Below are 15782 nucleotides of genomic sequence, written 5' to 3' on the forward strand. Positions count from 1 at the left end.
TGAGACGACAGATGGCGTCCTGGGGGATCTCCTCCCAGATCTGGACCAGGGCATCACTGAGCTCCTAGACAGTCTGAGGCATCAGATGGACTGAAACATAATGTCCCACCCAGAGGTGTTCTATTGGATTGAGATCAGGTGAGCAGAATGTGCAGGCCAATCAATGGTATCAATTCCTTCATCCTCCAGGAACTGCTTGCATGCTCTTGCCACATGAGGCCAGTCATTGTCGTGCACCAGGAGGAACCCAGGAGCCACTGCACCAGCACAGGGTCTGACAATGGGTCCAAGGATTTCATCCCGATACCTAATGGCAGTCAAGGAGCCGTTGTCTAAGCTGTGGTGGCCTGTGCGTTCCACCTTGAATATGCCTTCCCAGACTATCACTGACCCACCACCAAACCGGTCATACTGAATGATGTTACAGGCAGCATAACATTCTCCACAGCTTCTCCTGACAGTTTCACGTCTGTCACATGTGCTCAGGGTGAACCTGCTCTCATCTGTGAAAAGCACAGGGTGCCAGTGGTGGACCTGCCAATTTTGGTATTGTATTGCAAATGCCAATCGAGTTCCACAGTGCCCACTAGAGGACGTCGGGATCTCAGGCCACCCTCATGAAGTCTGTTTCTGATTGTTTGGTCAGAGACATTCACACCAGTGGCCTGCCTGCTGGAGGTAATTTTGTAGGCTCTGGCAGTGCTCAGCCTGTTCCTCCTTGGCCAAAGGAGCAGCTACCGGTGGGTCCTGCTGATGGGTTAAGGACCTTCTACGAGGGGCCCTGTCCAGCTCTCCTAGAGGAACTGCCTGTCTGTCTCCTGGAATCTCCTCCATGACCCTGAGACTGTGCTGGGAGACACAGAAAACCTTCTGGCAATGCCACGTATTGATATGCCATCCTGGAGAAGGTGGACTACCTGTGCCACCTCTGTAGGGTCCAGGTATGGCCTCATGCTACCAGTAGTGACACTGACCGTAGCCAAATGCAAAATGAGTCACAAAACAGATGAGGAGGGAAAAATGTCAGTTAAACCATTCCTGTTTTGGGAGTCATCTCATTGTTGCCCCTCTAGGTTACCTGTTCTTCATTTCATTAAACTGATTAACAACCCCCTCTGCTACTTTTATAAGTTTCATTGACTTAATGCTATACTCTGTATTCCTTTCATTTTTTGAGCAGTATATATAGAGATTAATTCTATATTTATAATTATATTTAAATTAATAAACAATGATATTTATGTATGTACACACATACGTATATGCCAAAATAATGTACGAATGATTAAATTATGTATTTGTGATGCCATCACAATTCTCACTCCCACTCCGGTCTTCCCATAAACGTCAGGCTCAAATTGAATCAAACGAATGAAATGCATCATAAGATTTGATTCACTTAAACGGGTATATCGAAAAAATCGAATCAATGAAGTGGATCGAAATGCCGATCACCAGCAGCGCCAGCGAGAATGTTACTGACACTTCCCAAAAATAAAAAAAAAATCCGCCCTGAACCCGGAAGAGAGCTGTCTTCCGCGAGGCTCGTGACGTCATACCCAGCATTCCACGCGGCTCCTGCCGCTCTACTTCCGCCATATTTGAAAATTTGAATGTAGACGACGGGACTCTCGGCCACGTTTTCTTGTGTGTTGTCCGCCTGTGCAGGAGTACACCCAACTTGGCATATTCTGCAATGGATTTTCAAGGTGACATTTTTAATTTCTTCGTATTTTCATTTCGACGCTCCCACGTATCCTCAAAGCCCATAGAATAGTTCGGATACGAAGTGACATCTTTCAGGCGGGACGTGCCACAGTATGTGAGGCACTGTACGTTTTCTCGTCCTCATTAACTACTTTAAAGGGCAGAAAACCTTCGAAGGAAATGTGTATTTACTAGTATGCTTTGTGTTTGTCGGGTTTGCGCTGAACTGAACTTGTCGGGTTAAATTTTTTTCACGACTGCTTCTTCAGTTGACCTCGCGGCTTTTGCTGCCGACTGTTAACGCTGTGATTAGATTGCCTGGTGGCTGATATTTTCAGAACTGCTTGAAGATCTCCGATGTGATCCTCTCCGAACTGCACCGTCCGTCATGGGTACTGATCCACCAGTCGTGTGCTTTATTGTCCAAAAGTTCGACAATAAATCTTTCAGTGTTGCCAATAATTGTTTTTAAACCTTTACAAATCAATGGAAACACATCTACAAATGTGTTTATACTAGGAGAGCTTCTGCTACTTTCACTTTCGTGTCAGTGCCTGAATCGTCGAATTATAATGGAATGTTAATCCAGATAACCCGAGTTAAAATCCTCCTACACTTTAAAACTATTGTTAAAACGGGAAGATACAAGAAATTTAATTATGATGTTGGCAGTAAGAATGTCTGGTTTATCTTCGCCCTCCGGTTTCATGAGCTCTAAATCATCGCATAAGAGGAAAGAGAGAGACGTGGAACTAAACTTTTCTAATGTAGCCATAAGATCTTTGTAAGGAGACCGGGATTCAAGTCAAGTCACTCGCTTTTATTGCCATGCCATCCATATACCCAACTGCAAGATGTAGTGGCATGCAATAACTTTCCCCAGGTCGGCGGTGCAACTTGTTACTTAAACACAGAACAGCAGCAAGACAGGTAAAGAACTGTGCTACAAATATATATAAATATTTAAATAATAATAATAAGTGAATAGACAGTAAAAAATAAATATGGATAGATAGTCGGCATATTCTTTTGGCTGCACCCGTTAGGGGTTGCCATATGAATAGATAGTTATTTGAAATAGGTAGTGATAAATAACAGCAATTAATAGTAAATACAGTAGCAACAAATGTATGTAAGATGGGGGGGGGGGGGGGGGATTTGGGGCGGCACAGAGTTCAGTGTCTGGACAACCATGTTGTAGAAGCTCCTTCAGAACCTGTCAGAACTGGTACGGGAGCTACCGAACCTTCTGCCAGATGGAAATGACACAAGACACAAAGAGAACGTGGGAGAGATGCTTCACGATGCTACAGGCATTACATATGAGCAGCAGCCTCCCAGTCTGGTATGGCAGTTGCACTGTTTCGAACCAGAAGTCCCTCTTGAGAGTGTTGAGGACCACAAAGGCAATTGTCAGAACTACCCTCCTATCTGTACTTGTCACGCTGCATTAGAAGAGCCTTCCAGCCCATGGACTGTTCAAAGTTTTGCCCTCTGGCACAGCCTACTGCGGAGTGGTGGCTGTGAGGCTAAGGATCTGTGTTGGTATCCTGAAGGTTGCCAGTTCGAATCCCTGTCACTGCCAAAAGAGATCCTACTCTGGTGGGCCCTTGAGCAAGGCCATTAACCTTCAGTTACTCCAGGGGCGCTGTGCAATGGCTGACCCTGTGCTCTGACCCCAAGGGGTATGCGAAAACTAACAAATTCCTAATACAAGAAATTGTATAAGGCGAAATAAAGAACAATAAAAAAAATATGCAGATATCCAGACTCCGTAGGAGTTTCTTACCACAGGCCATACGACTACTCGACTCCCGACTCCCTGTAACAACAAACAACATACTGACCTATTGGAATTGTTAAATTCCTTTACACACAACATATTTAGAATCTCATATCTTCTAAAAATGCTATGTCTGTGCATTATGCTGTTTTCTGTTGAAGACTTTATAACTATTCACCAATGTGTCTATTGGATATGTACATATACTCTGTCTGTTTAAGCTGTCTGTTGTTGTATAATGTGCCTGAGTCTTTGTTTGTGTTCGCTCATTGAGCCTGGAAAAACGCAATTTCATTCAGCTATACATTTCTTGTCATATGGTTTGGATAACAATAAAGTTAATGCAGTCTTTATAATACACTACCGTGGCTGGCCGTTTGTCTGTCCAAGATTTTAAATGACCTGTAGCTCGCAAACCATTTGACTTATTGACCTGAAAGTTGGTACACATATACTATGTGACGTCTATTATCTGCTTTCAGGGTGATGATTGACCTCCAAGGTTAATTCTTTTTAATTTTATTGTAGAATCAACTCTTGGCAGTGGCCAGCAGGGCGGCGCATGCGTACGGGTGCCATTCTCATCCCTACCACCGTTGCCGTCACTTCCCCTATCTCTTCATGTCTTAAGTCTCCAATCTGCCTCAAGAATGATTTAAGTGCTAGCTTAAGTGAAAAATGTAAGAAAAACGTACTAAGTAATTGTAACACAAACACTGACTTAATCAGTCTATCCAACAGGGGGCGCTAGCTCCCTTGTTGGAATAAGTTATTTTGTAATTGCGGCATGTTACATAAACTGAAACTATATACAGTGGAACCTCGGGTCACGACTGTAATTCGTTCCAAAACTCTGGTCATAACCCGAAGTAATTTCCCCCCATAGGATTGTATGTAAATACAATTAATCCGTTCCAGACCGTACGAACTGTATGTAAATATATTTTTTTAAAGATTTTTAAGCACAAAAATAGTTAATTATACCATAGAATGCACAGCGTAATAGTAAATAAATGTAAAAACATTGAATAACACTGAGAAAACCTTGAACAGAGAAAAGTAACATTGCAAGAATTCATGTTATAGCCTTATGAATCGATTGCTGTAAACACTTTTTTTAATGAGTTTTAAGCACAGGAAAAAAATGAACATTTGAAAAATCCGTAATTTAATAAACAACCAAGAAAAGTAACATTGCAACAATTCATGCTACGAACTGAAAAATGAACATTTGAAAAACCCGTAATACAAAAACTAACCATAAACTAACCTTACATGAGTCGAGTTCTGGCATGAAGGAAGTGAGGAGGAACTGGGTGGAGGGGAGGTTAGTTTTGAGGTAAAGTCTGTGATGATGCGGGTTCGCTGCATGCTCCCATCTCGTTTCCGGGAGCCCTTAAACCCGTCACCGTCGGTAATGTTACCGATGATCACGACAGTGAGGCACTACTGTACAATGGAGCAAGGGGATGGTGCAAAAGTGCCAAGTGCTTTTATTAAAATCAACAAAACAACAATCAAAAACAAAGTCCAAATTAAATAAAGTGCAGTGCTTTCTGAATCCTTCAATAAATAAATAATCCCATAAAAACAGAAGTGGAGGTTAAAATCCAATAGAAAAAAGTCTTCATTAAATACAGCGAGGTTAAAACAATGCTGGAAGCAGTCTCTTTAAAAACAAGCCCGGTGCATTCTTTAACTGGTGACCCCTGCTGCCTTCTCGGCCTTACGCGGCCAGCTGTCCTTTTTCTGGTCACTCCAGCTCCTTAATCGCTCAGCCTGAGTGACCGCTTCCTTCTGCCCCACCCCTGTTTGGGCTCACTGTCCAGCTGCTTGCCTGCGAGCATGCGCTCGCTTGCTCACACTGGTTCTTTCCACAATGCTTCCTGCCTCACTCCACAACCTCCATCTTTCTTTTCTTTTTCCTCCCTTTAGCTGTATTGCGCTTCTATTTATGAAGAGGATGTGGCAGCTGTAGCGCGGCGATTATTTATTTAAAACTGGCCTCTTGATGTGAGCTGTGGAACCGCTATACCACAAAGTTCCTCTGCGCGATGCACGTCTGACCGAGAACAATGTACTGTACAGGGAGAGACTGAACATGTGCGGAAATCATCGGTGTGTATGAACCGGAAGGGAAACTAGCTTGTTCGACACCAGAGTGTGTGGTTGTGAACAGATGCAAAATTTTGGCGAAATTTTTGGTCATAACCCGATTTGTACGTGGTCCGAGACATTCGTTACCCGAGGTTCCACTGTTGATATATATAATACTAAAAGGCGATACCCCTCCCTTAGTGATACGGCGGTAAGAAATTGCATAGGAGAAATAACTTGGCTTTCTTTAATGATGATTTACGCAGCATAATAAATGAGGAAGCCATGACAAGACTATTACCGAAATTAGGGGCCCGAGGTGTAAAGTCTGCCATTTTCGTCGCTGCGCTGGAAGGATTTTCAGGATTGGATGACATTATCTCCCATCCGTCTGTCGGCTTTAAAGTGTGCCGGGCAATGTTACAAGGCTTTATACTCTTTCTCCATGTGCAGGCCCCCACTTAGGTAAATAATACAATTCGAAACAAGGCAGAGAGGATACAATAACATGCTGACTTTAACACACAGAAATAGTGCACGTTGCCCATTTGCAGTTGTTCGTACCTCGTCTTAAAATGCTTGACTAGCAGTTCTAACTGATGAGCCCCTGTGTGCTAATTCTGGCTTTTTGTTAACTGTACAATTTTTTTTGTCCATAGCACAGTGACATATTAAACATCTACTTATTATAATCAGTTTTATCGTGAAAAGATGCCGAATAAAGAAGAGAAGAAGCGGGCCGCTAGGGTGGAGAAAAGAACAGCTGCTCAGCAAGCGCATCAACCTCTGAGCAAACAAATGCTAAACGTACAGAGAAAGAGGAGGAAAACTATGAATGCTCAAGTCAAGTGTATTGCGTTGTTACTAGTATAAAATGTTTTATAAAGGTGCCTTTAATGGAGGGCAGAGAGGTTGCAGTGATGTTTTCTGCTTTGTGCACTGTCCATTGTAGTAGGACCTTATGGTCAAAGACACAAAGATTACCAAACCAGATAGTGATACAGCTAGTCGGAATCCTATTGATGGTACTCCTGTAGAATGTATTGAGAATGGGAAGGGGATTAGTTTGGTGGTAGGCTTGCCTTCTTCAGCTGCAAAAGGAAGTGGAGATGTTACTGTGCCTTCTTGGCTATGGAGGTGGTATTGACTAAAACTCAGATCACCTGCCAGAAGTCCTGGTTGCTCCCTGTGTGGATTTTGCATGTTCTCCTTGTGTCTGTGTAGGTTTTTTCCAGGTTCTCTGATTTCACCCACAGTCCAAAGACATGCAGGTTAGGTGAAGTGTGTGTGTGTGTGGTCACCCTGTGATGAACTCGCATCCTATTCAGGGTTTTGTTTCTTCTTTGTGCCCGAGACAGACACATGTATTTGAAAATAGATGGATATTTGCAAATTATTGTTAAGGACTTCCAACCATACCACATTATGCGTCTTTGTGCGAAAAAAATGCTTCTTAGTATAAGTTTGAAGTGTACTTTCAAGTGGCTTCTCTCTGTGCCTTTGCAGCCTTGATACATTTTTCCATTATTGACTGAGGTGTCATCCATTGCATGGCTGCACTCTGGTCCTAATCTGGATCCTGAGTTGGTTTGTCGTGTGGTGGGTGCAGCAATGCGCTGTATCAGCGTGTGCTCCTAACCTCTCTCTGTATGTGTATCATTTGTATATGTGAGTGTATGTTTGTATAGTATTTTTATCATTTCCCAAAATACTTGTCTTTTTGTTTGTGTCTGTGTGTGTTTGTAATTTAAATCTGTTAGTTTAAAACAGAGTCTTACCCATAGATCATAGAGCTATTTTTAGCTTATAGTGATGTTCCAGTGAAATTAAGTGCTTAGGGAAAGTTAGAATTTCACTTTGCAAAAACAATCATTAAATTATTAATTATTTTATCATATTATTTCTTGACCTGTCAGTTTTGTGCAATTGATCCAGAGAAAGAGGTATTTAATATATATTAACAACCGTCTCGTTTATTCATCTCATCTGTGTCAGTTCCAAGACATCATCAAAGGTGTTAGCTGCTGTATTTTGTTTTCTCAATTACTTTGGGTTATCAGTTTCATTGCCCTTGCTGAATTACAGCCTTTATCTTGCAGTACGTCATTTTGTCTCATCGTGGGTTGTGAATAGCAGTGTTGCATTTACAAAAGACACTCTTCCCCCCCCTCCAATATCTTTTAATCCGGACCATTTTGTGATAAATGTGTGGATCCAAAAGTATGGCATATGTAGTGTTGCCTAATCCTTAGGGTTCAATGTTCATTTCCTTCTTTTCAAACAAACTGTATTAAGTGAAATTAGCTGATGCAAAATCACACATGAAATGTCAAATTCTGAAAAGGAAATTCTATTTTTCTGTTCACTACCTATTATGATGTTATAGTTGACATAATCTCTGAATCATGATTTGGCATAAGTGGTGCACTTTAACCATTCACTTCATTTTACTTCAGTATGTGCACCACATGTGGCAAATCTAAAAAGAGCCGATTACAACACATTTTTTTATCAATGCGTAGCCTTACATTTTTGAAAAGGCCAACACTGTTGTCCACCAATGTATTGTCATTAAGCCTGTAGTACTAATCAATAATACTTGAATGGGATGCTGTTTTTCAGAATGTGGTAGAAAGAGAACGGAGGATTGTGCTTTTGAGTGATAAAAGTAATTGGTAAACTTTATTTTTTGTTGGTAGACATTTATTTAAGCCCACTGTATACTGAGACAACAGTCCTTTTAGGCTTTGATGCCAGTGCAGAGTTGAGATTTTTAGCAGTTTTTGCTTTCATTGAATCGAATTTAAATCACCCTTTTAACAATACCCAAATACGGCTGTTGGTGATGTCCTATAATAGAGTTTTGCTGCAGTCTCTTCCACATCCTTTTCAGGTCATCCCCCTACTGTAAATGCTTTCCACACTCCAAGGTCTCACCCTTTTTGTAACCAATACCAGGACACATTTCATTGACCTAAACACTTAATTTTTTTAGGCTAACTGAGCTTTTAACATTATTTGTTTTGCCCTAAATACTTATCAGTTTATTTTACTAACAATAGTATTATGATAGTAAGTAATATTGATATTCCATTTCCAAAACAGTTGTGTGTGTGTGTGTATATACATATATATATAATCATTCTAAAGATCTCCTTGTTGTTACCAGTCCAACATATGTGTTTTGCTCATCCTCCTCTATTTCATGCCAGTGAGAGGTAGCAGAAAATAACATCACTTTAGAAAAAAACATTTACGTTAGTAATCATGCATTTGCATATTGATACCCTCTGCATTTTAAAATAAAAACTGTGTTTCCAGAGTTCACTTGTGGTGGATACTGGGCTACACATAATGGCCCAACAAAAAACAGACAGCGACGTGCCACACTGCCATAAAGAACTTTAATATTTTAACATGATGCTAAAGGTTTGAAAGAGGTGATCAGCTCAAGCTCGACTTCACACTCGGCACAATTGATACTCTGGTTGCTTTTTAATGCTGCAAAGGTGTCGAGGCTGGCCACCCTTTTTTTTGTGACTTGCCTAACTTCTTCTGCCACCTTATAAAAATAATAATACATTTTATTTATATAATAATACCTTTTATTTATTTAGCACCTTTCCCATGGTCCCATTACACGGTCATTTTATCTTTTCTGCTAACTTGACTATTGTATGTGGATAAAAAATGCATTGGCGTTTAAACTTGTGTTAAATGTGATTGCTGTGTATTTCTGGTCAGCTCCTAATGTGGTCTCTGTGACCCATCGCCAGCTTGTCTTCACCAGTCATTATATGTGGTCATCCAGTTTTTAAGTGCCATCCAATTGTGGTACATGTTAATGCAGGCACAAGCAGATGTATTTTACTTTAGCTACAAATGCTTGCATGTACTCAGACTTGTGCACATACTCGACTTTATGTGCTGATGTATTTTTTTTCAGTCAGTGCTGATTTCGGTCCAGTGGCTGCTGGTAGCTTTCCTGACTCACTGCAATATATAATTAAAGAAAACCTGAGATAGAGGGAAGGCCGTTTCAAATGAGACACAAGGCAGAATATTGTAATTGTGATGAGCAGAGAGGTAACCGTGTTTCTTGTTTGTATAGAAAACATGATAGGAGTGTTTGTTGTATTCTGGAATTGTTGAGTTTGTTTTTTGCCCTTAATAAGATTTGAGTTTGACACCTCAGATCTAAATAATTGAGACTGGTGCTGTGTCTGCTGTTTGGATTGCAGTTACCATTTCATACGATCAACTGCATGGCTCGGGTGTATACGAGTAATCTTCATGTCCTCTCTGATCATGTCCTGCCATCTATTCTTTGGCCGTCCTTGTTAGTGTGGGCTAACAACTGTGAAGTAGTAGGCAGTGTCAACGACGGTTCTCAATGCTGCCTGTATGACACGTCCATACCACTGTAGTCACCTGTGCCACATTTTCTCCATGATTGGTGCAACCCCTATTTGCCACTAAATTGCATAATTGCGGCAGCAATCCCGCAGAGCATTCACATTTCCATAACGTGGACAGGGAGCTCGGCGCTCTTGGTGGCTGGCCAGCATTCAGCTCCGTACAGTGCAGCTAGGCAGAGTACAGTTCAGTTTAAGTTCAATTTGAGGCTGATCTCAATTGGATAAATTCTATATTTTAAAAGAAGAAGAAGAAGAAGAAAAAAAAACTTGCGTAGCGTTGACTTCAAAATACTAAAGGCTATACAGTGTCTCTGGAAATGGGTTATTTTTTATATTTTTGCTAGGTTTTTTTGAAAGGCACTAGCTGTGTACTAGGCATCTGTCAAGATCCTATTTGAGGATAAATATGGAAGGGCATCCTTTTCTAATCAGATAGTTCCTAAATAACTCTACTGTGACATTTGAAAGGCATTGTCAATCCATTCTCAGCAAATCATTATGTTTAGAAAGTTTGTATTTTATAGGACTTATAGGTTCAATTTTGCCGTATGTAAAGAGTACAGTAAAATTGTCATGCTGCACATCATGCAATATCACCACTCTCTGGCACCAGTCAGTGTTACTACCTTACTTCAAAACCTCCGTCTTCCTTATCTGAAATATGTACTGTACCTTGAGGTTACAACTCAGTATTTAACTTTTGTTTGTAGTGTATTTATTGGGATGAACTTCCTGCATGGTTGGGCAGACACACTTTTCACAGAAAGAGTGGATATAGGAGTTTACTGCCTGTAGACTGCTGTTTAACACATCAATTATTTTAAAAAAAGAACTCATTCATTCATCCCTGTTGTTCATAGAAATTTGGGGGGGGGGGGGGGGTCCAATTTTAAAGTACAGTAATATTTTTGGAGGGTGCCACAACAAGTATTTCAGTTTGTACAAAATAACGGGTTTAGCACCTTCTAAGAGCTGTTTTGTGTACTTAGTAGTAGCTAAGGGTAAGTTTGTGTCAGTGTTTGGATCTTACTGCTGTTTAAAGTGCATGCCAGCAGTGTTGGGGTGCTGCATTAAAAGTGACATGTGTTGTGTAGTCAGATTAATTTTTAAAGTAATGAGTAATATAATGCAATACATTCTTGAAGTAAAAGTACTCGCCTGCCTTTTTTTAAAAAAAATAAATACTTTACTACAGAAGATTTCTGCCATTGCACAGAAACAAAAAAAAATACTGCATTATTCTGCAGTATTAATGACTTTTTCACAAAGAAGTTGCCTGCTTATGTCTGAGAAAAGCCTGGTTTATATTTGATGGACCTTTATTGGTCAGGAGGGCTCCATGGCAAAATTGAAGCCATACGTGGAGATACACCTCCCTTTCATGGAATTGTTTCTACCTATGTGGCGATGTGGACGTCGGCACTGTGTGTTGTAAATGATGAATTTGGAAGAGGAGCTTTTTATGTGGGTAGCAGAATGATGAACGAAGGGCTGAATATGAAGCAACAGATTATCAAAGTGCAAGGAAGACATCTCTTCATCATGGTAGTTACCAACTCATGAAATTAACATACTTGTCCTCCCTTCCCAGCTTTTGGTAAATGGGTCTGGTTTATACTTACTGTGTGAAATCTGCATACAGACTGCAACATAAAGCACATGTGCAGTTAGTGACCAAAACACATTTATACTAATTGCAGAAAGGCTTCATTGCCATGCTGATATTCTCCTAGTCAGTAGGTGACAGTGTATGGTCAATGTCACATACCTAACAATTTCACAATTTTAAGAGTGGGGGGTTAAAAAAAAAAAAAAAAAAGGTGGCATGTCAAATCTTGACCAAAAATTGTTAAGTAAGGGCAAGTAAAATCTCGTTAGCAGGGTGACATGCATGATGAACAAATGAACTTGAAATTTTTTTGTGTCTGCCTTGTGCTTTGATGATCTGTTGTTATTTTCAGTCCTTCCTGAATCATTTTGGCACCCACGTAACCAGCTTCTCTCCTTGTAGAAGAAATAATTCTGGGCGCAGGTGCATGCCTCTGTGCCCGACATCATTTTCGCAGCATGGGCACTTGGAGTATAAGTTTTGGTTTGAAACACCACCTTCAACATTTTGCTTCTATTAAAGTCTGTAATAACGAGCACAACACTTCCATCAGCTGAATCTCACTTCCATGGAAGACCCTGTGCCTGTGTCCCCAGTTCCACTCACACGGCTGCTTTTAGTAGCCGTCTTCTTCTGGTATTCCTGTCTCTTCAGACAGGTCTCAGGGACCTGAGGAGTGTCTCCCTCTCGGGTCCACATCCAGGGGATTCAAAATTCTTCATTTGGCCCATACATGGTTATGCATCTTCAACATGTAGTGAAATGTGCCCCTACACGGAGAGATCAGGAAGGCGTCTGGATGTAGAGGCGCCACCAGAACAAGAGAACAGTATTCGTAATACACAACAAAAAGATCAAATTTGTTTCATGAAGTTCATGGGTTTAGGATTTAATACTAAATGCTGGCCATTGAAATGTGCAGTTTTTCATACAAAAGGAAAAAAAGTAATGTAAGAGTAATTCATGGTTTGTAAAGCATTACATTTTATGTGAAATATGTAACATATTTAGTTACTTTTTTGTAAATAATGAGCAATGTGTCTTAATGTTACTTTTAAAAATAACATTCCCAGTCACTGTACACCAGTTTATGCACAGCTTTGGTGGATGTTGCCTACTCCATCATTTTTAAGTGTTTTCAATGAAACCTAGCACACCGTGTGCATGCTTCTGTTTAATGTTTTAAATCAATTCTACAACATATTGCTTAAAAGAGCATGAAGGTAATATTTAGAAAATTTTTTTATATATTGGATTTCACAAAATATGCTGTAACAATTCAAAAAAGTAACATGTTTTGGTTCAGGTATATCCTACTTGAGTTTTTTTCCTCTATTTTGCGTATGTAGGCATGCGATCAGGCACAATTTAAGATGGGGCCCCATCTTGTATATGTTGTTGGCATAGACTCTAGTGAAGAGACAGAATGCAGTAGGCAGTTTATTTTTTATTTTAACAAAAGTACTCTTATTCAAAAGCAGAGAAGCATCTTTAAAGTATAAATATAACAATCTTCTTGAATTCATCACATAACTTGTAATAACAGTGTGATTAAACAGTTTCATATAATGGGTCCATGTTCAAAAGACTGCAGAGATGCATTGAACTCTAGCTGAATGTACAATTCTGTTACAGGAGGAATTAGGCAAATTCAACTCAAATTGGATGCATTTGTGGACATTTTTAATCTCTTTGAGATTACATTGTCACTATTTTAATATTTGGTTCTTTTTTTAATATTTAATCAGCCATTTCTTCCATTATAGATATGCAGGAGGAAAGAGGAGGTGCAATCGTAACAGGCACCACACAAGAAACAACTCTGGGTGGAGTACTTGTTTATGGGGCACACATACCCACTCATCACAGGCCTTTTTAAAGTCCTGTCACATTACACAGCTTTTCTGATGATTTTCATTTGCAGATTTCATTCAATGGTATTGAGTCGGAGGCAGTTTCTGGAGACAGTCGTGTAGTCTGATATACCCAGCAACTTAGTCCAGTGAGTCCGCGACTTGTTCCTGCTTGAATTTATTTTAACTTGCAGTGGTGGGGTCAGTGTGTGCAAGAGTTGAAAACCAATGAGCACTCATCCAGAAGTACAGTGCAAATGCAGATGTGAGCATAAAGAAACAAGTGTTTTGGACCTTGCAACCAGAAGAGAGACTTGTCTGTCTAATGTGTTATGTTTTACGTAGCACGATAGAATGGAAAGCATTCGTGTAGCACTGGCTCTGTCAGGAAGCATGTTATTGGCTGTCTGAGAAAGCAACAAGCTTGTGATATTTTGGAAAAGTAAAAACTGCTTAAAAAGTTGTCATTGAGTCATGTGATTTGTCATAAACTTTGATTTCTTGTCATGTAGAATTGAAAATACCAGACGACTAGCAACTAGCAATTGCAGTTATCAAGGCTTGACATCACCTCCGACTAGAAGTTGTGTGTCTGGTTTTAGTGTTGCGAGTTAACTCTAAAGTGTATCTTTAGGATGTGTGGAGAAACCCATGTGAACCTGTAAGAATGTTCTTTACTATTTTATTATAGTCTGTGCTGGAGTCATGAACGCACAACTCTGGAATTGTTGCAAAAGAACACATTTGGACGCAACCGTTATAAATGAAATTATATTTCCCTCTGTGCATGTGTGTATATTATATACTAGGGGTGTGCGATGTTTGCAAAAAATTATATCTCGGTATTTTCCATGACTTGGACGATAACCATAATTAGACGATATTTTGCATCCTTTTAAAATGTGTTTATTAAAGTCTTATTGATCTATCTTGGTCTTATTTATAGGATAATTGTAGCTTACTAATGAGATTAATGTAGTAGTAGGGTAATGAGATAATGGAAACAGTTAAGGAAAACAGCTTTTTTATTTACTTAAAACTGAAGTAAAATAACACAAAAATATTAAAATCGCCAAAGTATTAATGAGATCAAACAGTGCAAATATGAGTAAACCATTTCAAATTGGCCTACAGGATTTACACAAAAGACCAACAAAACTATTATGAGAGCATTTTAAATAGATACTTAACCTTAATGTAACCGAGATAAGAATCCAAAGGGAATAAAATACTAATAATATTTGAACTACAGGACATGAACATTACAATGTGGATAAACATAAACTGCTGTGTTGTAAGGTGAATTGTGCAGCATTTAAGCAAGAACAAAAATCTAACATACTGTACTACTGTGTAAAAATCCAAAGTCCTTCAAATACTGCACAAGAAAAAAAAAAAACTATAGCATTTGTACAAGTTCTGTCTTGTATTACACAAAGACAGAAAGAAAACATTTTAACATTTTTAAACAAACTCCTAATTTCGGGGTTTGTCCAATATTGCACAAAGATATCGGAGAATTTAAACCGTTGTAAAATTCTACAGAGGAAACTCCAGGTTGTGTGACAGAAGCACCAGTGTGTCCACAGCATCTGGCTTCAGAGCAGCACGGTTACCTGTTACATTTCGTCTGGTGCTGAAAGCCCTCTCAGAAGGGTTGTTTGAGGCAGGGATATACAGGTACTTTTCTTGCAAGTTTCCCCAATTTGGAGATGTACTTGTGTTTTCCACCACTCAAGTGGATTTACATCACTGTTCACCTCAGGCATTGTCCAGTAGCTCTTGATCTCTTTTTCAATGGCAGTGTGCAGAGACTTGCCTTCTCTGAATTCCTGTGTTTTTCTTTTGCAAAAGCTGCCAAAAGACTTTTTTTTACTTTTTCACCCAACTCTGGTTGGTTCATATTTATACATCGGTTTGAACAGAACGATTGGGATTTACCGGCAGGCACAGCATCTCCGTTCCACTTCATCATAACTTTAACATTGTTGTCGTTATTGTACACATACTTTGTACTAGTGTCGGGGTGGGATGAGGAGGCAGGAATCCGTACGAGTGTTTTAAATAATGAAAGAAAAGAAAGTGGTTTAGAAATTATGTCCCCCAACCAAGATGGCTTGCAAAATAAAATGTGCCCGATTATAGAAGTAAGAATAATTTGTTCGAACGAATTATGCAATTCCATTCTTCTGATGTGCTGACTGTGGATGCCTATGCTGTTGCTTTGCATATGTGTGGTAGCCTATGTAGTAGTCTATGCTGGCTACATGAGACAGTGAATTCTTGGACTCTCAAGGTGTGTTTTTGATTGTTTT

The 15782-nt window shown here is 39.8% G+C and overlaps 1 protein-coding gene across 4 annotated transcripts in view; it reads left to right on the forward strand.

Annotated features, from left to right (window-relative positions):
- Positions 1 to 1561: 1561 nt before the first annotated feature.
- nup35 (nucleoporin 35) overlaps positions 1562 to 15782 on the forward strand; it is a 54409-nt gene continuing 40188 nt past the window's right edge. For all 4 annotated transcript variants that reach the window (XM_028806222.2, XM_028806223.2, XM_028806224.2 and 1 more), the window contains exon 1: positions 1562 to 1709. In XM_028806222.2, coding sequence (XP_028662055.1) covers positions 1697 to 1709 — 13 coding nt within the window. In that variant the 5' untranslated portion in view covers positions 1562 to 1696. The remainder of the gene's footprint in view (positions 1710 to 15782) is intronic.

Source organism: Erpetoichthys calabaricus, chromosome 8 (assembly GCF_900747795.2).
Source record: "Erpetoichthys calabaricus chromosome 8, fErpCal1.3, whole genome shotgun sequence".
In the NCBI taxonomy this organism is placed as follows: Eukaryota; Metazoa; Chordata; class Cladistia; order Polypteriformes; family Polypteridae; genus Erpetoichthys; species Erpetoichthys calabaricus.